The sequence below is a fragment of the Coregonus clupeaformis genome, unplaced genomic scaffold (assembly GCF_020615455.1).
Source record: "Coregonus clupeaformis isolate EN_2021a unplaced genomic scaffold, ASM2061545v1 scaf0923, whole genome shotgun sequence".
NCBI lineage: Eukaryota > Metazoa > Chordata > Actinopteri > Salmoniformes > Salmonidae > Coregonus > Coregonus clupeaformis.
This window is the reverse complement of record NW_025534377.1, coordinates 33754-57539: the sequence shown is the minus strand read 5'-3', so window position 1 is coordinate 57539 and position 23786 is coordinate 33754. Positions and strand designations below refer to the sequence as shown.

General features: G+C 45.0%; 1 protein-coding gene and 1 non-coding gene across 2 annotated transcripts in view; one reads left to right on the top strand and one right to left on the bottom strand.

The window, feature by feature from the left end:
* The window catches only part of LOC121556201 (DENN domain-containing protein 5A), a 47865-nt gene that overhangs the window by 7645 nt on the left and 16434 nt on the right, over positions 1–23786 (bottom strand). The window contains 19 exon segments of the mRNA XM_045217121.1: positions 2025–2074; positions 2076–2110; positions 2198–2285; positions 2425–2442; positions 2444–2578; positions 2842–2973; positions 4029–4122; positions 4262–4412; positions 5369–5438; positions 5440–5547; positions 5549–5598; positions 5820–5871; positions 5873–6043; positions 7746–8060; positions 12569–12756; positions 15657–15902; positions 15905–16355; positions 16515–16624; positions 17501–17569. Coding sequence (XP_045073056.1) covers positions 2025–2074; positions 2076–2110; positions 2198–2285; positions 2425–2442; positions 2444–2578; positions 2842–2973; positions 4029–4122; positions 4262–4412; positions 5369–5438; positions 5440–5547; positions 5549–5598; positions 5820–5871; positions 5873–6043; positions 7746–8060; positions 12569–12756; positions 15657–15902; positions 15905–16355; positions 16515–16624; positions 17501–17569 — 2533 coding nt within the window.
* On the top strand, positions 18849–18904 carry LOC121556202. The gene has a single exon (XR_005998116.2). It is a non-coding gene; the product is annotated as a U7 small nuclear RNA (small nuclear RNA).

Genomic DNA, 23786 nt, shown 5'->3' with positions numbered 1-23786 from the left:
AGGTGAGTCCAAAAATGTATTGTATGCCGCTGCATAAATGATGTAATATGCCAGGGAGATATGTATACTGTAGATAAGAAAGTAATACTAAGTGTAAGTTGTGTAGTAAGCTGTTAGTAGCCCATGTGCCTCACCCTAATAATTTGGTCCCTTTCCCCCTCATAACTTAGCCTACTGTTCTGACTTGGTGGTGCACATGTAGCCTATAGCCTGTTTTAGAGAAATGTAATCTTTGAATATTGTAAGAGCTTTCATTGTCTGCTTATATGCCCCCTTTATTTATCATACGGTTCTGACTTGGTTTACAGGGAGAATACTGTAAGAACGGCCTATGTTCTGAATTCTGTCGCTGTACATTTCAAATGTGCTGAACAAATAGTTATATTGACTATGTCCGCTAAAATCGACACTGCTAGTATAGCATTCGGACCAGACATGAGGGGCCAGACATGAGGACCATGAGGAATGTAGGTTAAGTCTGATCAAATAGAGCACAAAGATGGAAGGCTAAGCATTCAGTATATGCTGTACAGTGTGTATATCAGTGTTTCCGCTGCACTCATTTTGCTGTGGTGCTGCGCCAAAAAATATGGAACATGAAAATATATTTCTGCTGAGGTGCATTTTGAAGATGCTAGAACATTCCACATGTACTTTTCCTATGCAAACAAAACGAGTAATTCATAGAAAAATCTAACAACCCCATAGTAGAATAGTTTATCTATTTACCTAGTCGGCTTTATTTATTTCTCAACTCCTAAATATGGACAGTGAGTGCATAGGGGAGAGTGGGGCTAAATGTAACACGGGTCAATTGTAGGGTGACTTGGGGTACAACGCCTCGCTACCTCAAAATTATTTATTTGGAATTACTTTTAAAATTGTGATGAGACAGATCATATTTTTTGTTGAGCAAGAGTAGTGGAAACCAGGGAAAGTGTTGTGGGGAAAATTGTGACATGAAGTGGTTTCTGTGAGAAGTACAGGCAGGGGGCTTTTTACCCCAGGTGGCGAGTTACCCTAAGTTACCCTAACAGGTAGGCCTACATTATATTCAGTGTTTATCAGTGTTTATGGGACATAAAATTCATCAATATGACAATAACTACTTAAAAGATCACATTTGAGATCTGGCTAATGATTAGCCCAATAGGGTAAATGCAGATAGGCAACCCCATGCTTCAGCCTATTTATTTGCACTTTGCTGCATCAGTTGGGCTAAAGGTGATAATGTTTACTGCTAATAGCATACCTGATAATATGCATGTGATAATATGGACCATGCATACGCTATATACTGTACATGGCCCAATATGTTCAAATAATTTTACCAATGTGTTATTGGGCTAATTTCTGGAGGTGGAAATTCTATTTTAGATGGTGTCAGCATACTTATTTTATTTCATTTTGGAGTAGAATGTCCTTTTAAAAAGACACCAGAACTGAGCTCCTCAGTCCCTTTCCCCCCCTGCTACACATTTTCCCAGAGGAAACACTGGTGTATATATGTATATATTATACATATTTTTTAAACATAGCTGGAAATCAAGTGTTTATGCCTGCTGCAAAGCTTGAGATGCATGGCTATGAGGCTGATATCAGTATTTTTCCACTACATATGGTCCTGAATCATTGATAATGTTTTGTTGTGACTGAAAGTGTTTTTCATCAGTGGGCCACAAGATGGCAGTAAAAAACACTTTGAAATCATTGCATTCTGCGGTATGATCAATCAATCATTATCTCACCTTGATTCGAAATTGTCATTTTCAAAGAAGTACGTAGAGGTACGAGGCATACATTTGAACCGCTTCTGCCACTACAGAAGGGACAATCAACACAGGCAGAATAGTATAGTTTCATTTGCAACGTTCCCCTTACAATCATCCATAATTTCAAGACCATATGACTTGAAATGTATATTCGAGGATACTTGACAAATAGTGTCTATACGGGAGGTAGAGCATCTGAAGATACTGATACTGATACTGTGGGAGACCTGGTGAATGGATGAGGAGACTCACCTCATGTCCCTGATCAGGGATACCTTGAGAGGGAGCAAGGCAGCGCCAGCGTTCAGACTTGCGTCTCTCTGTGTTGTGGATGAGACCTGATGTGGGGAGGAGAGAGAGGGATGTGGTTATGGCTTTACATCACTGTCCATTTATCACATTTCAGGATTCAATGAGTGGCTTACCTGGGGGACCCAAACCGGCTGGCGTTGCATCCGTCTTCTCTTTGCTCTCCTGATAGTGGTGCAGGTGGGACCACAAGGCAGATTTACCCTGGCAGATGAAGATGCGGGAATGAATGAATGCGCATTGAATGCACCTAAATGCATACATGTGTGTTAGTGTGTATATATACTGTTTTTATATCATACTTAGTGTGTGTGTGAGTGTGTGTGTGTGTGTGTGTACTGACCTGTTTGACCTGCAGCCCGGTGGCTCCAGATCCTCTCCAGCAGGTCACAGAGGGAAGCGATAAGTGTGTTCTCCTCCACGCCTGTAATGCTGACCTCCCCATGACCCAGCTCCACCGCCTCCCTGCCCATCTTCTCAACCAGCATGCGCTTGGTCTGGAGGGACACACATCATCATACAGGGAGATTACCATCTCTGGAGGCCAGATGGTTGACACTAGAGGTGTTGGATATCAATATCCAAGTGATAGTCTACCGCAATGGTCATTGACATCAGAATACTTCTGAGTGACATTGAAACTAATGTAGACTCACTGAAGGTGTCGTATCTCAATATCCATGTGATAGTCTACTGCAGTGGTCATTGCAATCGTAATATGTCTGAGTAAGAGTGAGATGTAGACTAGTATTTACTGTACCTTATTCCTGCACTCCTTCAGCAGACCCTCCACAAACTTCCAGTTGGTCTGAGCGATGACTGAGGGGGAGAGGTTGGACAGCTTGGGCTGCCGGATGGTAGTGCCCAGGTTCCTGGCCTCCTGGATGTATTTCTGTTATGAGACAGAGAGGACAGGGTCAGAGAGGACAGGGTCAGAGAGGACACACGTGGAGTAGGCTATACACCAAGGAGAGAGTAATCAATCTGGTTCAATGTTCATCATCACATAAACACAGAGGGTCACATCACTGGGCAACCAACCAAAAAATGTTACAGTGCATACAGTGGACAGATTTCTGGTAACTACTACAGTGAGGGGATTGATCATTCCAGAGGAGGGAGAGGGAGGAGCTCTGAGTCAGTTGTATAATGAGCTGAGCTGCCTGTACTGAGGTCATTTCATGATGGATGATGTGTTTCTGTCCTTTACCTTTCTGACCTCAACATCCATCCTGGGAGGCGTGTCAGTGCCATGTGTTTTCCTGGGATGCTGTCAAATCTATCTAAATATTGCTTTCTTAATGTTGAGTTAAGTGCACCCTAAAGTGAAACCCTAAACCTGAGAAGAAACCCTGGAAAGTGATCTGGAGTATAAGGTAAAGCTGTGATGCTGGGAGGAGGAGGGGAGTGAGGACCCACATGGGGGAGGGGCCATGTGGACGTAGTGTGAGGCTCAGGCCCCACCCACTGCCAACACATACCACATCCACAGTCACAGACTTTAGACAGGGCCTGAAGGACTGCTGAGAGCCAGTAGTAGTCTAGAAACAGCAGGAGCTGCAGCTCCGGGAACAAACACTCCACATGCTGGGAGCGTGTGTGTGAGACGGAGAGAGAGAGAGACCAAAGAGAGATGTGTAAGAGAAAGTAGGTAGATGTGAGGAAGACAGTAGGTTTCAGAGGGAGATAAACAGAAACAGAAAGAGAGGTTAGGCCAAGAGAAAATAATTGAGGGAGAGAGTAACAGAGATAATGGACAAACAAGACTTTAATTCAATTGTTCCAGACGTTAGAGATTTAGAAGTGAATACCACAAACCATGAAGAAGAGTGAGGAAGAAATCGACAAGAAACTAACAATAACACAAAAACAGAGAGACAAAATCCATGTGAATATGGTTTGGGAATGTTAATCCCGTTTTCCTAGGGCTGCTTGATGTCCTCTCACCTCTCTCTGGTCGTTGTCCAGGTAAAGGTGTTCAGCGTGCTGTTTCTGTCTGTCCTTCCTCCTCCACTGTGCTGGAGCACTCCTCTTCGCCCATCTAACATACAAACAAAATAACTTCACTTAGAAAGACACGAAAGCCAAATAGCAAAGATGGAGACAAAACAAACATATTTCTTCAGTATTATCAATCAAAGTATGTAAATCAGTGTCTCTTGCGGAGGTGTGATCCTCACTTGTTGCTGATGGGTCCAGTGGAGAGCACGTCAGACTGCAGCCGGGGAAAGAAGCCGTGTTCGTAGCGACCCTGGCCAATCTTCATATCCAGCAGGTGGGGATGCAGTGCCGTGTGGTCGATCTTAACCACCCGCATCTCTATGGCCTTCTCTGGGGTGATACAGAGAGGGGAGGAGGATGAGGTACTGTCAAAGCAGATCCATTAGCACCAACCGTCATGGAGGATTTAACAGTCTTATGTCATCGTTAAGACACTCTGTGAGTGCCTATGAGTCATAGCACTTAGGAGTCACATAGATTCACCACTCCACATCTCATCTCTGACTCCTTACCCTCACCACCACACCTCCATGCTGTGAGTTATCATCACCTGACCTAGGGTTGCAAAATTCCGTTAACCTTATCAAAATTGTCCGTTTTTCAGAAATCCTGGTTGGAGGATTCATGATTTCCTGCTTATTCCCTTCTGATTCCGGGAATCTTCCAACTGGGAATTTTTGGAAAGTTATCGGAATTTTGCATCCCTAACCTGACCCAACCCTCAACATCATCAGCACCAATGACAGCAGGCTACATAGTTAAGACTATTACAACTGTGTAGATAACTGTGTAATGTATTAGGTTAGTACATAACTGAAATGCATTCAATGAATCATACGATTACAGAGAGGAATTTGAAATAATCTATAGTTAAAGGAAAAAATTAATCTTCACCTTATTCCAGGTGCTACTGACTGTTCCCAAAGACAGAGTAGAAGAAAAACCTGTGCCCTCTAATCTTATTGTTCCCATAATGTATTGCAAGCACAAACAATAACCTGCCACCAAGGGGAAATAAGGACTGATTATTACTAAGGTGAGCCTTGTAGTTCTCTAACCCGATGGAGTGAGGTTCAGGGGAGACAAAATCGATTTTCTCATATCGCTTTTTAAGGAGTTTGTCTGAAAACGAGAACAGTTACGTCTGTTAGCAAAGAAAGGTTAAAATAAATCAGTGAGGAACGATTTGAGACATGTGTGTCTTAAAAACTTACAAGTATCTTGCACCATCTGAGACAATGATCCCTTAATAGTATCGGTGTGAAAATGGTTTCCTCTTTTCTTACCCGCCTCGTCGATATTGGTGCACTTCTGGTACATGGAGGTGCGCAGAGTGGGCGTGCGCACGTTCAGCATGGCGGATTTTGTCCACGCGGAAGTCAAACACCCTCAACGTGTGTTCCTTGTCCTCGTCATCATGGCAAAGGATCTTACTATCGATGAAGGAGGAGCAAACATCTGAGTCTCAGGAAACGGGACAGGAAGGGCAGGTAGGGCTCAGGCTGGTCAGAGAGAAGGAGGCCTGGAAGGGACAAAAATCACATCACAAAATGAAGTGAGGGCTAATTTTGAAAAGCTTTAAAGACTACTGAAGACTTCCACTCAAATGAATGTTTCAGTGTCATGAGTGGGATTGCATCCAAATGGCACCCTATTCCCTATATAGTGCACTATTTTTGACAACAGCCCTAGGGACCCTTGTCAAAAGTAGTGGACTATATGGGAATCCAGTCCCTGATCTCACCTTGTCAAAGTTCTGCATCTGGTCCCTGTTGCTGAACCAGGACTCCCTTGTCCTGGCTGGGCTGGATGACAAACGCCTCGTAGTCGGCAAACATCTGGGTGAAGCGGTTGGCGAAGACCTCTCGCACCTGGATGTTGAGCTGGTGCATCTTCAGCTCCTCCTCATCACACTGCACCTTCAGGTCCTTGTTGCTGCTGGCATCCTCCCTCACATCCAGCTGGAAGAGGGAGAGGGGGAGGAAACACAGGGGGTCAGGGAAAACACAGCACAGAAAAATAGAGAGAGTGAGGAGTCGGCAACAGGCGGCCCGCGGGCCAAAACCAACCAATGAGTGAAGTTTATAAAATATATTTTGATTTCGTACCAGTCAAAATTTGGACACTACATCATTCAATAGTGTTATTTCTTTATTTTTTCACTATTATTCTACATTGTCGAAAATAGTAAAAATCAAAACTTGAAATAACACTTGAAATCTGTAGTAACCAAAAGTGTCAATCAAGATCAAATTATATGTTATTTTCAAATACAATCTATTTTTGGGCTTAGTTGTGGTCAATATGCAGTGTACAAAATATTATAATTATGTTCCGGCCCCCCGAACATCCGCTCCGACAAAAATCGGCCGGCGGCTGATTCTAGTTGCCTACTCCTGCCATAGAGGGTATGGGTTTCTAACACATGATCTTATATCCATGTTAGCACAAGCTGCTGGAGCAGTGATAGGGGCATGGGAGAGGAAGTCTGAGATGTTTTGATTTATTGAGAAAAAAAAACTGAAAACACACATTCTTCTGTTACAATCAAAGTGTGACACAGTTGCAGATCTCAACATGCAAGAGCAGGACAAAAGGACACAGTGAGTGAGTCACCTATACGTGTCCGCACAGACTTGAAGATGTGTAATGGCTACGAAGCCCAGATCAGATGGCAGGGATGTGACCCACTGAGCCCTCCTCTAATTCATTGCTCTACACCACTGATCCTAAATCAGGTGGTTACCTTAATGTGGGACATGGCCACAATGACCCTACCTGAAGCCTTACCCACTAATTGGGGCGCTAAAAGCAGACTACGAGGGCAGGGCAATCTCTTCAGAGAAAGCTAACGCTAGCCCCTACTAGTCCATAAGCTGCTTACTGTGGGCTCCTAGAGATATGGAGAGTTGGAGAGACCTCCTCTCGGTAGTTAAAAGCTCATTTATCCATTCACTGGTCTGTAATGTGATTTTGCTGAAACATTACCATATATTACCAACGGCCCTCTGTGTCGTGTTCAAACCAGATGGCAATTAGGTTCTGTATGGGCGCCAATTTTCTGTTGATGGCAATGTAGTAGACGTCCTCCGTCACCAGGGCTGAACACAGAACACCTGGAGCTGGCAGGCAGCAGCTGATGAGGTGAAACCTTACATGGGCAGCTCATAGACTGCCTTTCCCAGCACTACAGTATCTTTGCTCTACAAACACCTTAGTCATTTTCAAAAGAGTGTGACAGTTCTGTCAATTTGGCTGGATGTCCTTTGGGTGGTGGACCATTCTTGATACACACGGGAAACTGTTGAGCGTGAAAAACCCACTAGCGTTGCAGTTCTTGACACAAACCGGTGCGCCTGGCACCTACTACCATACCCCGTTCAAAGGCACTTCAATCTTTTGTCTTGCCCATTCATGTCTCAATTGTCTCAAGGCTTAAAAATCCTTCTTTAACCTGTCTCCTCCCCTTTATCTACACTGATGGAAGTGGATTTAACAAGTGATATCAATAAGGGATCATAGCTTTCACCTGGATTCACCTGGTCAGTCAATATCATGGAAAGAGCAGGTGTTCTTAATGTTTTGTACACTCAGTGTATATGCAGACTATGTATCTAGAATAATATGTTCCAGTCAAACGGATGACCGTGGCCCTGCTCTCACCTTCTCCAGGCTGACCCCAGTCCTCTTGACCAGGGCCTGCAGTCTGGCGATGGTCTCGTTCTCCCTCAGCAGGTAGGAGTTGAGGGGCGAGCTGGCCAGGTTGCCGTTGCGTCTGTCCGTGACCATGTCGGTGGAGCGTAAGCACCGGTGTTTGGCCTGGCCCTGGCTGTGGTGCGGGTTTCCCTCTGGAGACACGCCGAAGGCCAACAGCACCTCGGAGATCTCCTGGATGAACTCTAGCTTGTTGGGGAACTGAGGAAGGTCCTCTGGCAGTTCGATGAAGTGGTTGTCGATGTCCACGAAACACAAGTTGGCCTGGAATGACAGGCGGTCTTGTTTAGCTTTCATTGTAAACATGTTGGTGAAACAGAGAACACCAGAGAGAAACCAACTGAGTGACAGTTATTTTCTCGTTATAGCAGAACAATTACCACTTTGCTCCACTAGGTGGCTTAAAGCAGAGCAGTACCAATTGAGGCATAGTGAGAAAAGATGTGGATGAGTTCAAGATATTAACTGAAGACAGTAATATAATATAAACAGATATTCTGAATGGAACAAACTACTATTTTGAATAAGATCAGCCCTCCATTGTTGATCTGCTGCCTTTCATCTTAAGAGTATTAGGGGTTAAATGTAGGCATGGATGAATAAGGCAATATTGAGATTGACTTAGGTCATCAATTTATACATTCTCCGGCTTTTTATGCGTCATAGCTCTTTCCATTGGACCGGCTCAAGATGTGTAAAAGCTTGTTGGCACACACAGCACCCTTCCTCCAGGCTCTATGTTTAAGGGCCCTTGCTGTGAACAGTAGTAAAGCAACGTGTTTTGATCAACTGTAAAAGCATGGGTAAGCTACAACATGGTTAATGAAGGCTGTTTGTCCTCACAAAGGACACTCTCTACCCTCTAAATGATTAAGAAGTAAACACAAACCCATTTTATTTAAGAAAAATCATTAAGCATGAATAATGTTTAATGATAACCATTTAGCATTTATCAATGGGATATCTAAGTAATTCATAAATCATACACTGCTCAAAAAAGTAAAGGGAACACTTAAACAACACAATGTAACTCCAAGTCAATCACACTTCTGTGAAATCAAACTGTCCACTTAGGAAGCAACACTGATTGACAATACATTTCACATGCTGTTGTGCAAATGGAATAGACAACAGGTGGAAATTATAGGCAATTAGCAAGACACCCCCAATAAAGGACTGGTTTTGCAGGTGGTGACCACAGACCACTTCTCAGTTCCTATGCTTCCTGGCTGATGTTTTGGTCACTTTTGAATGCTGGCGGTGCTTTCACTCTAGTAGTAGCATGAGACGGAGTCTACAACCCACACAAGTGGCTCAGGTAATGCAGCTCATCCAGGATGGCACATCAATGCGAGCTGTGGCAAGAAGGTTTGCTGTGTCTGTCAGCGTAGTGTCCAGAGCATGGAGGCGCTACCAGGAGACAGGCCAGTACATCAGGAGACGTGGAGGAGGCCGTAGGAGGGCAACAACCCAGCAGCAGGACTGCTACCTCCGCCTTTGTGCAAGGAGGAGCAGGAGGAGCACTGCCAGAGCCCTGCAAAATGACCTCCAGCAGGCCACAAATGTGCATGTGTCTGCTCAAACGTCTCAGAAACAGACTCCATGAGGGTGGTATGAGGGCCCGACGTCCACAGGTGGGGGTTGTGCTTACAGCCCAACACCGTGCAGGACGTTTGGCATTTGCCAGAGAACACCAAGATTGGCAAATTCGCCACTTGCGCCCTGTGCTCTTCACAGATGAAAGCAGGTTCACACTGAGCATGTGACAGACGTGACAGAGTCTGGAGACGCCGTGGAGAACGTTCTGCTGCCTGCAACATCCTCCAGCATGACCGGTTTGGCGGTGGGTCAGTTATGTTGTGGGGTGACATTTCTTTGGGGGGCCGCACAGCCCTCCATGTGCTCGCCAGAGGTAGCCTGACTGCCATTAGGTACCGAGATGAGATCCTCAGACCCCTTGTGAGACCATATGCTGGTGCGGTTGGCCCTGGGTTCCTCCTAATGCAAGACAATGCTAGACCTCATGTGGCTGGAGTGTGTCAGCAGTTCCTGCAAGAGGAAGGAATTGATGCTATGGACTGGCCCGCCCGTTCCCCAGACCTGAATCCAATTGAGCACATCTGGGACATCATGTCTCGCTCCATCCACCAACGCCACGTTGCACCACAGACTGTCCAGGAGTTGGCGGATGCTTTAGTCCAGGTCTGGGAGGAGATCCCTCAGGAGACCATCCGCCACCTCATCAGGAGCATGCCCAGGCGTTGTAGGGAGGTCATACAGGCACGTGGAGGCCACACACACTACTGAGCCTCATTTTGACTTGTTTTAAGGACATTACATCAAAGTTGGATCAGCCTGTAGTGTGGTTTTCCACTTTAATTTTGAGGGTGACTCCAAATCCAGACCTCCATGGGTTGATAAATTTGATTTCCATTGATAATTTTTGTGGGATTTTGTTGTCAGCACATTCAACTATGTAAAGAAAAAAGTATTTAATGAGATTATTTCATTCATTCAGATCTAGGATGTGTTATTTTAGTGTTCCCTTAATTTTTTTGAGCAGTGTATAAGTAAATTGATAAAAAATGTACCTACTTTATGTAAATGATGTGGTAAAACGACTGTTAATCAAAACGAAGGACAAAAACAAGCCTGGAGAGCTAGGGAACGAGGGATGGTTTGTAATCTGAGTTGTAAGGCTCTGTGATTCTCTCTACAGATTAGCCAATTTCACACCGTCACTTTGTTGGGTGTATCAGACTGCAGATGAAGGAGATGGGGTTGGCAGGAGTGTCCAGAGGGAAGTCTTTGTTAGTATTCTCAGCACACACATCATTCCCGCATAGCAATCTGATTAGAAATGACTTGTTATCGCTCTGACAGGCTGCATTTAAAGAGGGATGGGCTGAGGGAATCCAACTAAATGGTTTCAGCTAGAGCTGAATGTTTCCAATTAAAAATGCATTTTGGGGAGAAGGGAGGACAGGAGAGGAGAGAAATGAAAAAGGTATACAACCCTCGAGAAATAATTCCATGCATAAATCTAAAAAATCTATTTCTATTTGTGTGTGTGTGTATGTGTGTGAGTCGCGGTGCGTGTGTGTGCATACATACGTGTATACAGTTGAAGTCGGAAGTTTACATACACTGGAGTCATTAAAACTCGTTTTTCAACCACTCCACACATTTTTTGTTAACAAACTATAGTTTTGGCAAGTCGGTTAGGATATCTACTTTGTGCATGACACAAGTAATTTTTCCAACAATTGTTTACAGACAGATTATTTCACTTATAATTCACTGTATCACAATTCCAGTGGGTCAGAAGTTTACATACACTAAGTTGACTGTGCCTTTAAACAGCTTGGAAAATTCCAGAAAATGATGTCATGGCTTCAGAAGCTTCTGATAGGCTAATTGACATAATTTGAGTCAACTGGAGGTGTACCTGTGGATGTATTTCAAGGCCTACCTTCAAACTCAGTGCCTATTTGCTTGACATCATTGGAAAATCCAAAGAAATCAGCCAAGACCTCAGAAAACAAATTGTAGACCTCCACAAGTCTGGTTCATCCTTGGGAGCAATTTCCAAACGCCTGAAGGTACCACGTTCATCTGTACCAACAGTAGTACACAAGTATAAACACCATGGGACCACGCAGCTGTCATACCGCTCAGGAAGGAGACGCGTTCTGTCTCCTAGAGATGAACGTACTTTGGTGCGAAAAGTGCAAATCAATCCCAGAACAACAGCAAAGGACCTTGTGAAGATGTTGGAAGAAACAGGTACAAAAGTATCTATATCCACAGTGAAACAAGTCCTATATCAACATAACCTGAAAGGCCGCTCAGCAAGGAAGAAGCCACTGCTCCAAAACCGCCATAAAAAAGCCAGACTACGGTTTGCAACTGCACATGGGGACAAAGATTGTACTTTTTGGAGAAATGTCCTCTGGTCTGATGAAACAGAAACAGAACTGTTTGGCCATAATGACCATCGTTATGTTTGGAGGAGAAAGGAGGTGGCTTGCAAGCCGAAGAACACCATCCCAACCGTGAAGCACGGGGGTGGCAGCATCATGCTGTGGGAGTGCTTTGCTGCAGGAGGGACTGATGCACTTCACAAAATAGATGGCATCATGAGGAAGGAGAATTATGTGGATATATTGAAGCAACATCTCAAGACATCAGTCAGGGAGCTTGGTCGCAAATGGGTCTTCCAAATGGACAATGACCCCAAGCATACTTCCAAAGTTGTGGCAAAATGGCTTAAGGACAACAAAGTCAAGGTATTGGAGTGGCCATCACAAAGCCCTGACCTCAACCCTATAGAAAATTTGTGGGCAGAACTGAAAAAGCGTGTGCGAGCAAGGAGGCCTACAAACCTGACTCAGTTACACCAGCTCTGTCAGGAGGGATGGACCAAAATTCACGCAACTTATTGTGGGAAGCTTGTGGAAGGCTACCCGAAACGTTTGACCCAAGTTAAACAATTTAAAGGCAATGCTACCAAATACTAATTGAGTGTATGTAAACTTCTGACCCACTGGGAATGTGATGAAAGAAATAAAAGCTGAAATAAATCATTCTCTCTACTATTATTCTGACATTTCACATTCTTAAAATAAAGTGGGGATCCTAACTGACCTAAAATAGGGAATTTTTACTAGGATTAAATGTCAGGAATTGTGAAAAACTGAGATTGAATGTATTTGGCTAAGGTGTATGTAAACTTCTGACTTCAACTGTAGGTGCATGAGTGTATAGGTTACCTCCTGGGGCAGCTCTAGTTTGGTGCGGTCACCCTCTCCGTTGGAGTGCAGACCCATCAGGTAGGGCACGGGGGCATCCAGGAAGTGCAGCAGTGAGGCAGGCAGGATGGGCACATAGACATGCTGCCACTGGAAAGGGAACATTAAGGCTGTGATGCTCTCTGCCACAGTCATCAGCCTCTGGTAATCTGTCACACAAACAACAGAGGAGAGAGTCACAAACTGACTGGTTTTATACGGTCACAAAGGCTAATGGTTTTGACACCTACAGTACGCACTGTATTGTAATATACAGGGTTAAACAATCCTCTCCAAGTCAAGTGTTTGGCATCCAACTGGTAGAGCACGGCGCTTGTAACGCCAGGGTAGTGGGTTCGATCCCCGGGACCACCCATACACAAAAAATTTATGCACGCATGACTGTAAGTCGCTTTGGATAAAAGCGTCTGTGAAATGGCATATTATTATTATTATTAAACGTCCATCCATTCCTGTTTATCTACATTCCTTCTCTATCAGTCACAACAAACCTATATTCAGTAACAGCTCTGTCTTTGCTGTTCTACTGCCAAAATAACTACTAGTCCTTCATTTGGCCTTCCGTTCTCCCCCGTTCTCCTCCCAGAACAGGCCCTCTCCCCTCTCCTCTCCCCCCAGAACAGGCCCTCTCCCCTCTCCCCCCAGAACAGGCCCTCTCCCCTCTCCCCCCAGAACAGGCCCTCTCCCCTCTCCCCCAGAACAGGCCCCCTCTCCCCAGAACTCGGGCTAGGGACTCAGAGACAGGAATACTAATCTAGCCTGTCTGCTAGTGCTCTGACCTTGCCTGGTGAACAACAACAGGCCCTTTCAGAGCATGATACCACCTTCCTGAGAAAAACCACAAACAGACCGACACACACCCATGCAAATGAAAGGACGCAAGCACGCACACGCACAAACAAACACATGAAAGTACACACACATACACACACACACACAAATGCGTGCACACACACAAACACACACCACACACCGCACCACAGTATCATACACACACAGGCCTTGCCAACAGCTAATCTGGTCTAAGAGAAAACACACTCTTTAATAGGGTCATTCATCAGATATTCAACTGGGGGAAATCTAATGAGCTTCAGTGTTGGTGTAGTCCTCCACTTGTCCTCCCCTCTGCTACACTGCTTCCCACAAGGCCTTTCTAAGACGAATAAGGTCATCGGAGCCTATTTGAGTACTTTGCTAACAGAATAAGAGCTCTATATACAGACCACTACCATGCAGGCCAGGCAGGGGAAATGGCAAGCTTCCATTGATCTACTTGGAGAGATGGGAAAAACAGCAGCAGATGCTCGTTTCAAGGAGGTTTAATGTACTGTATGTGGGAAAGACACTGGCCAGGCCAGGGCCTATGTATCTGAGTTATGAATTATGCCTCTATTTTTAGAACAGCCCCTCTCCAGTCAGCTAATTTTTAGTATAGGGCATCACTTGCTTCAGCCTATGCAGTTTTAACTAACGACACCCTGTCCCTGCTCAGTGGAAAGCTCACAGGCTCACACTCTAGAAAACACTCTTTAGGTCACACATTCTGCAGTGATGAGCCTTCTGGAGAAAAAAATGGATGATGTCATCTCCAACCAATCATCTTTACCCTGCATCACTGACTGCCGTCCTCCTCCTTATCCTCCTGCGAGGGTTGCCTAGCAACACCACAGCATTGCACCTCTAGCCCCTAGCGTTTTATAAACAATTTGCCTTTTCCCTGTCTCCGTAATGGATCCTATCAACACGCCAGCTCCCCAATCCTGAAACAATCTGACTCTGATCAAAGTAAATCCCTGTGTGCTTCCATGGAGGAGGAATACGCCATTCTGTATAATGCTGAAAGGCAGATTTGCTTTTCAAAACCTCCAACATTGGTCCCTGAACAAAACAATTCCTGATTGGAGCTGATTTATTATGTATAATGCTGTTTCTTTTCACACACATACTGGAAGACCTGTTTCTATCAATTCTGTAGATCTCATTTTTCTATGTGCCAAATGACCTGTGTCATATCTAAATATCTGTCATTCCTCCCAAAAAGGTTATCTTGAATGTGTCCCTATTAACTGTCATTCTCTCTCAGCGTAGGCCTGGGGTTGAACATGAGCAGGGGAAAACAAAGAGGGACTGATCACAGCCAACAGAGATAGCCCTTCACAGCACACACACTGCTGCAGCTGCACTACAGCCTGTTTACCCCAGCAACTCACACCACACACACACACCACACATACACACATCACACACACACACACGCCACACACGCACCACACACACACACGCCACACACACACACCACACACACAGGCTAGGCCTGAGCTAAGAGCCCATGAGGAGAAACTAACATTTACACAAGCTGAGAAGCATACAGCTTTCTTTAAAGGTCCAATGCAGACGTTTTTATCTCAACATCAAATCACTTCTGGGTAACAATGAAGTACCTTACTGTGATTGTTTTCAATTAAAATGGTAAAAAATATATATTTAAAAAATAGCTTCTTAGCAAAGGGCAATGTCTCAAGCAAGAATTTTGCTAGGACTGTCTAGGAGTGGTCTGAGTGGGGAGGATAAAACTGTTATTGGTAGAGAGGTTTGGAACTCTCTTTCTTATTGGTCTATTAACAAATTTACCGCATGGTGATGTCACCATGGAAGGCCAAAACTCCATCCCACCAAAACATGCATACATTTCAGGCGGTCTTTTCAAACTGCTCTTACACTAAAAGGCCATTATCATTTTCACAATTTCACTGTATTATTCCAACCTCATAGTGTGGAAATATATATAACAGGAAAATCACGTTTTTGACTGCACTGGGCCTTTAATGGAATCACAGGATAGTTTATTTAATCTGCCTGGATAATAGTTCCACTGAACATACCGAAGATCTTAACCACAACTGTTATTTCTGTTTTTCTTCTAAATTTTCAGTATTTCTGTTGAAATAACAAATCACAATCCTTTCTAAAAGCGATGCTTGGGGACAATAGACAGAAAACCACAGAAAGTTCAGCAGATCAGAGAGAAAGATCCTAAGTAAGGACTTACGCTGTGAGTAGAGCAGAATCTGGATCTCCAGCAGGGCGCAAGTAAACAGCTGGAGGACATTCTCCACCCCCAGCAGCTCAAACACCTGGCTGATAGGGAAGTCAAAGAGAGGCAGCTCTGCCGTGCTGGGCCTCTGGCACACCACTGGCCCGTACACCCCCGAGAACTTCAGGGAGCGCCCAGCGGGAGGCAGGGGCACTTCGTATAGGATGTTGTAGACGTAGCTCTCCAGGGGGAGGGGCGGGGCTGGGGGGAGGAGACGGCCTGGTGGAGCTGCTGGAGCACCTTCCTGCAGGCCTGGGGGAAGGCCATGGGTGCGATGAGGCAGATGCACTTGGACACGTAGAGCGTGTCGCGGCTGATGTCGTAGGAGTTGAAGCGCTGCAGCCGGGAGATGGAGGGTGTGGGGAGGAGCGTGTGTTGGGGGTGGGGGTTGAGAGGGTGGGGATGGAGGTGGCGCTGCTCCTCTGGGCACCGCGGGGTGGTGGGGGTGTGCAGGATGTCATATTGTTCGGCATTGTGCATGTGGTACAGGGTCTGCATGGCGCTGCAGATCTGCTTGCTGGTCACCTCCTCGTAGAAGGTGAGGGCGAAGCCATACGTCCGCGAGCCGTCCTCCCGTGTGATGATGAAGGGGTGAAACTGAGGCTCGCGTGTGTCCGCCTGTGTCCGGAAGGACAGACCCTTTGGCATACACAGCTGAGAGAGGAGAACGGAATAGATCAGGTTAGTCTATCAGCAAAACGATACAGGTTCTAATCCATAAAGACATACAGATGTAAACCCTGGAAACAGAAATGGGTGTAGCTTCAAAGAAAATACACTTTGTGTTAGTTACACATTCCGCAGTTCCTTTACCATGCCAACGGCATCCTGGTCAAATGGACTCCACTCCACATTCTCTGGGTAGTGCGCTAGAACTTTGGATTTAAAAGTTCTCCGCAGTGGACTCTGCTCAAAATTCTCACCTGAAAGAGAGGGAGAAATAGTGACAGAGAAAAAGACAGAAGGAAATAAATTCAGGACTCAGGGCCCAAAGAGCAACAGAAGCGCAAAAGGATGCATAGTCCCAATCAGAAGCAGGCTTGAGGCACAAGACAACCCTCCACACAGGAAATAGGAAGTGAGCACAGTGGTCTGGAGAGAAAGGCTGTATTGCATCATGTAAAGCTGTCAACAGCATCATGTACTGGGCCAGTGAAGGAAGGTAACCGCTGCCAAAGAGGTCAAATAGTCAGATAATAATACTATGTATTGGGTTTTGTTTGTATACATCTATTCAGAAAAAGACAATGCTTTGTTGCTTATAAGAAAACAAACTTCTACATGTAGGAGTACCAGTAAAGTGACAGCTTTTATGGCAATACAGGCAAAGCAACCCGCAAAACAATCAATCAATCAAACAAACCAACACAAATCAAATTGATTCAGACCCACAGTGAAAGCAGAAGTGATGCACACACCAAGACATGATTGATAAGTCATTCAGAGTGGAGGGGAAGAGTACACATTGGCCAAGCAACACCAGCGCTGGTAGGTAGAACTGGGTGTGTGTGATGTAGAGACGTAGTGATTGTCAAACAGATTGGCTTGTTGTTGAGTAGCTAGCTGCCAAAAGAGGAGGTGAGAGGTAGAGGAGGAGGAGGAGGAGGAGGAGAGAGGGAGGAAGGTCAGAAGGAAAAGTGCTCGCAGAGTTCCCTCACCTGTGCAGAACTGAGTTCTCAGAAACATTAAAAATCAACAAAAGGAGAGTGCTGTGAAAGAAGGGCGTGTCAGGTTAAAGGAGCAAGCGGAGATGAGGTCATTCTGAGGAGGGGGGCTGGTGGGGGGGTGGGGGGGGTTACCTTCATCTGCACTCGCCAATCCTCTGGCCCCATCTCTGAATTTAGTAGCCTCTATATACTGGCATAAAGCTACACAACAGATAAAACAACAGTAATTAATCACATGGCTACTGCTGAGTACCGCATCACTTCTCAATATGTGCATACACAGCAGGAGTTACTCAGGACCGAAGGGTTCTGACAGTGTTCTCCTATAGGTGAGAGAAGCACTGAGGGAACAACACGTCCTCTTCATGTGTGTATGGAGGCACAGAGGTTTCTGTCAGGTTTAGGAGGTTTCTGTCAGGTTTCTGTCTAAACCAGCTGGGTGGGTTGTCAGAGAATTATGTATGTTGCTGTAGCAATGCAGTGCTCTCCTCTCCTCTCCAAAGCCCATGATTAATCCCTGTTGTCAGTGCTATGCTGTGGATTATGGTATTACAGTGAACACACTTGAAGAGCTGTATCTGTGTGTTATAATACATGGGGGAATATGATCAGGCCTGTGCTGGTTCTGAAGGAAGCAACACTGTGTAACTGTGGGGCGGCAGGTAGCTTAGTGGTTAAGAGCCAGTAACCGAAAGTTCACTGGTTCTAATCCCCGAGCCGACTAGGTGAAAAATCTGTCGATGTGCCCTTGAGCAAGGCACTTAAGCCTAATTGCTCCTGTAAGTCGCTCTGGATAAGAGCGTCTGCTAAATGACTAAAATGTAAATGTAAATGTAACTGATGGAGGATGAGATCATTTAAAAATACCTGAGGGGATAGTGGAGGATCCTGAAAAACACACATTAACTATAGTGTTTCAGAAGAAGTGGAATGTGGCAGACACAGGTCTATAAAAAACAGACTAGGGGTCTGAACAAAGAAGGTATTTGTTAAACAATAAGTTATTCTGAAAGTATACAAAAATATGTGCTCTGCTGTAAGTCAAAGTTATGAATGACGCACATTCTTCCCTGTATGGTCATAACAGTGCATTGTCCCATTGAGTCTTGTCTTGAAAAAGGCCTGGCAGCTGAAACATCAATAATAAACAGTCTCCATTCTATACTGTTGCCTTTGTTTTTCTCTAGTCAAAGCTATGAACAAACATGTTCTTGATTGCCTGAGGTAGAAGTTGGTAGATCATGTGTATCCTAAGACAGTCAGTGAGAGATCATAATAAGACTCTCTAGACTGGTCCCTGTGTTCCTTCCTACACTGTCCACAAAGCTAGATAAACCTGGGGGATGGATGTTATTGTACGGTACAATTTGCATATGCCACGCCCCTCCCCTCCCCCAATAACCCCCAATGTGTGCCACCCATGACTGAGAAAACCTACATGCCAAGTATAGAGCTTATCTTGACTTCCTAAGAAATCATGGAATACTTGCTTCTTTTAGTATTTGTCTAGTAGGTTTCCTCAAAGAGGAAGCCCCCCACATCTCTGTCAAAGAAATACCTCTCATCTACATATGTTTCAATGACATTATTATTATTATACTGACTGCTGTTACTAAGGTCCAATAGTCAACTGAAGAGTGAGTAAATGCCAGCCTGTTCAATTCTCTCCATCCCTGGTGAGTTTATAGTACACCTGCTATTGCACAGGTGTCAGTCTGCTGATTCATTCAGTGTTATGCTGTTTTAGACACACAGAAGGAGAGAGAAACCTAGGTCTGCATCTCTCTCTCTGTGCCATGGCTAGGGTCCAGTCCTCCTCCAGTCCGGCTGTCACACATTATACACCGCATTTTAGAGCTGAGGGTGGCTGTGTGGGATGCGTGGGATGTATGACGTGCACTCTCTTGTCTTTCCTGAGTCAGGAGATCCGGTCCAATCCAGAGACTCTCCCAGACCGTCCTCCCTAACCCTTCAGATTTATAACTTTCTCTCTGTGATAACCCACAAATAGGACCATTACTGATTGGTCTGACAGGTAAACCTGTCTGGCCTTACCCATCATTTTCCTCAGTGATGACACACAGTACATCGATTATTGATGATGCTGTGGAAAAGAAAGCCTCTTTCCTGAGTAACGTGATTGATTAATTGTGTGTCTGCTTTAACATGTTATTCTGCTTATTTTAGCTGGCATTTACAGTGGGGAAAAAAAGTATTTAGTCAGCCACCAATTGTGCAAGTTCTCCCACTTAAAAAGATGAGAGACGCCTGTAATTTTCATCATAGGTACACGTCAACTATGACAGACAAATTGAGGAAAAAAAATCCAGAAAATCACATTGTAGGATTTTTAATGAATTTATTTGCAAATCATGGTGGAAAATAAGTATTTGGTCACCTACAAACAAGCAAGATTTCTGGCTCTCACAGACCTGTAACTTCTTCTTTAAGAGGCTCCTCTGTCCTCCACTCCAAACTCCACTATGGCCAAGACCAAAGAGCTGTCAAAGGACACCAGAAACAAAATTGTAGACCTGCACCAGGCTGGGAAGACTGAATCTGCAATAGGTAAGCAGCTTGGTTTGAAGAAATCAACTGTGGGAGCAATTATTAGGAAATGGAAGACATACAAGACCACTGATAATCTCCCTCGATCTGGGGCTCCACGCAAGATCTCACCCCGTGGGGTCAAAATGATCACAAGAACGGTGAGCAAAAATCCCAGAACCACACGGGGGGACCTAGTGAATGACCTGCAGAGAGCTGGGACCAAAGTAACAAAGCCTACCATCAGTAACACACTACGCCACCAGGGACTCAAATCCTGCAGTGCCAGACATGTCCCCCTGCTTAAGCCAGTACATGTCCAGGCCTGTCTGAAGTTTGCTAGAGTGCATTTGGATGATCCAGAAGAGGATTGGGAGAATGTCATATGGTCAGATGAAACCAAAATAGAACTTTTTGGTAAAAACTCAACTCGATCGTGTTTGGAGGACAAAGAATGCTGAGTTGCATCCAAAGAACACCATACCTACTGTGAAGCATGGGGGTGGAAACATCATGCTTTGGGGCTGTTTTTCTGCAAAGGGACCAGGACGACTGATCCGTGTAAAGGAAAGAATGAATGGGGCCATGTATCGTGAGATTTTGAGTGAAAACCTCCTTCCATCAGCAAGGGCATTGAAGATGAAACGTGGCTGGGTCTTTCAGCATGACAATGATCCCAAACACACCGCCCGGGCAACGAAGGAGTGGCTTCGTAAGAAGCATTTCAAGGTCCTGGAGTGGCCTAGCCAGTCTCTAGATCTCAACCCCATAGAAAATCTTTGGAGGGAGTTGAAAGTCTGTGTTGCCCAGCGACAGCCCCAAAACATCACTGCTCTAGAGGAGATCTGCATGGAGGAATGGGCCAAAATACCAGCAACAGTGTGTGAAAACCTTGTGAAGACTTACAGAAAACGTTTGACCTGTGTCATTGCCAACAAAGGGTATATACAAAGTATTGAGAAACTTTTGTTATTGACCAAATACTTATTTTCCACCATAATTTGCAAATAAATTCATTAAAAATCCTACAATGTGATTTTCTGGATTTCTTTTTCTCATTTTGTCTGTCATAGTTGATGTGTACCTATGATGAAAATTACAGGCCTCTCTCATCTTTTTAAGTGGGAGAACTTGCACAATTGGTGGCTGACTAAATACTTTTTTTCCCCACTAAAAAGTAGTGACAGCGGAAAAAAGCTGAAGAAACATAAAGAAAATATGCACATTTCCCCACCAGTGGTGTGTTTCCACCAAACTGATAAGAAAATCAATGCTTTATGACGTAGTGCACACAAAATGTACTTTTTCGCTTAAGTTTTCATGTACCGAATAAAAATCTAATGTTCAGTGGTGCCTCTAGTGATACTATCTCTTTCATTGTTACCCAACGCTTAGGTTTACCCCCACTTTACTCATATCCTTCCATATCCTTGTCTGTACATAATGCCCTGAATCTTTTCTACAACACCCGGAAATCTGCCCCCTTTATTCTATGTACCCAACGCACTAGAAGACCAGTTCTTAAAGCCTTTAGCCGTATCCTTATTCTAGTCCTCCTCTGTTCCTCTGGTGATGTAGAGGCTAACCCAGGCCCTGCAGCCCTCAGTATCACTCCTACTCCCCAGGCGCTATCATTTGCTGACTTCTGTAATCGCAAAAGTCTTGGTTTCTTGCACGTAAACATCAGAAGTCTACTTCCTAAGTTTGAGTTATTCACTGCGTTAGCACACTCCGCCAACCCTGATGTTCTAGCAGTGTCTGAATCCTGGCTCAGGAAGGCCACCAAAAATTCTGAAATGTCCATCCCCAACTATAACATTTCCCGTCTAGATAGAACTGCCAAAGGGGGTGGAGTTGCAATCTACTGTAGAGATAGCCTGCAGAGCTCTATCATACTATCCAGGTCTGTGCCCAAACAGTTTGAGCTTCTACTTCTAAAAATCCACCTTTCCAGAAATAAGTCTCTCACTGTTGCCGCATGCTACAGACCCCCCTCAGCCCCCAGATGTGCCCTGGACACCATATGTGAATTGATTGCCCCCCATTTATCCTCAGAGTTCGTACTGCTTGGTGACCTAAATTGGGATATGCTTAATACCCGGCCATCCTACAATCCAAACTAGATGCCCTCAACCTCACGCAAATTATCAACGAACCTACCAGGTACAACCCTAAATCCGTAAACATGGGTACCCTCATAGATATCATCCTGACTAACATACCCTCTAAATACACCTCAGCTGTCTTCAACCAGGATCTCAGCGATCACTGCCTTATTGCCTGCGTCCGTAACGGGTCCGCGGTCAAACGACCACCCCTCATCACTGTCAAACGCTCCCTAAAATACTTTAGCGAGCAGGCCTTCCTAATTGACCTGGCCCAGGTATCCTGGATGGATATAGATCTCATTCCGTCAGTAGAGGATGCCTGGTTGTTCCTTAAAAGTAATTTCCTCTCAATCTTAAATAAACATGCCCCATTCAAAAATACAGAACTAAGAACCGATATAGCCCCTCGTTCTCCTCAGACTTGACTGCCCTTGACCAGCACAAAAACATCCTGTGGCGTACTGCATTAGCATCAAATAGCCCCCCGCGATATGCAACTTTTCAGGGAAGTTAGGAACCAATATACACAAGCAGTCAGGAAAGCAAAGGCAAACTTTTTCAAACAGAAATTTGCATCCTGTAGCACTAACTCCAAAAAGTTTTGGGACACTGTAAAGTCCATGGAGAATAAGAGCACTTCCTCCCAGTTGCCCACTGCACTGAGGCTAGGAAACACTATCACCACCGATAAATCTACAATAATCGAGAATTTCAACAAGCATTTTGCTACAGCTGGCCATGCTTTCCATCTGGCTACCACTACCCCGGCCACCAACTCTGCACCCTCCGCTGAAACTTGCCCATGCCCCCCCCGCTTCTCCTTCACACAAATTCAGACAGCTGACGTTTTGAAAGAGCTGCAAAATCTGGACCCCTACAAATCAGCTGGGCTAGACAATCTGGACCCTTTCTTTCTAAAACTAGCCGCGAAATTGTCGCAACCCCTATTACTAGTCTGTTCAACCTCTCTTTCATAACGTCTGAGATCCCCAGAGATTGGAAAGCTGCCGCGGTCATCCCCCTCTTCAAAGGGGGTGACACTCTACATCCAAACTGCTACAGACCTATATCCATCCTGCCCTGCCTTTCGAAAGTATTTGAAAGCCAAGTTAACAAACAGATCACCGACCATTTCGAATACCACCGTACCTTCTCCGCTATGCAATCCGGTTTCCGAGCTGGTCATGGGTGCACTTCAGCCACGCTCAAGGTCCTAAACGATATTATAACCGCGATTGATAATAGACAGTACTGTGCAGCCGTCTTCATCGACCTGGCCAAGGCTTTCGACTCTGTCAACCACCGCATTCTTATTGGCAGACTAAATAGCCTTGGTTTCTCAAATGACTGCCTCGCCTGGTTCACCAACTACTTCTCAGATAGAGTTCAGTGTGTCAAATCGGAGGGCCTGTTGTCTGGACCTATGGCAGTCTCTATGGGGGTGTCACAGGGTTCAATTCTTGGGCCGACACTTTTCTCCGTGTATATCAATGATGTCGCTCTTGCTGCTGGTGACTCTCAGATCCACCTCTACGCAGACGACACCATTTTGTATACATCTGGCCCTTCATTGGACACTGTGTTAACAAACCTCCAAACGAGCTTCAATGCCATACAACACTCCTTCAGTAGCCTCCAACTGCTCTTAAACACTAGTAAAACTAAATGCATGCTTTTCAATCGAACGCTGCTGGCACCCGCCCACCCGACTAGAATCACCACTCTTGACGGGTCTGACCTAGAGTATGTGGACAACTACAAAT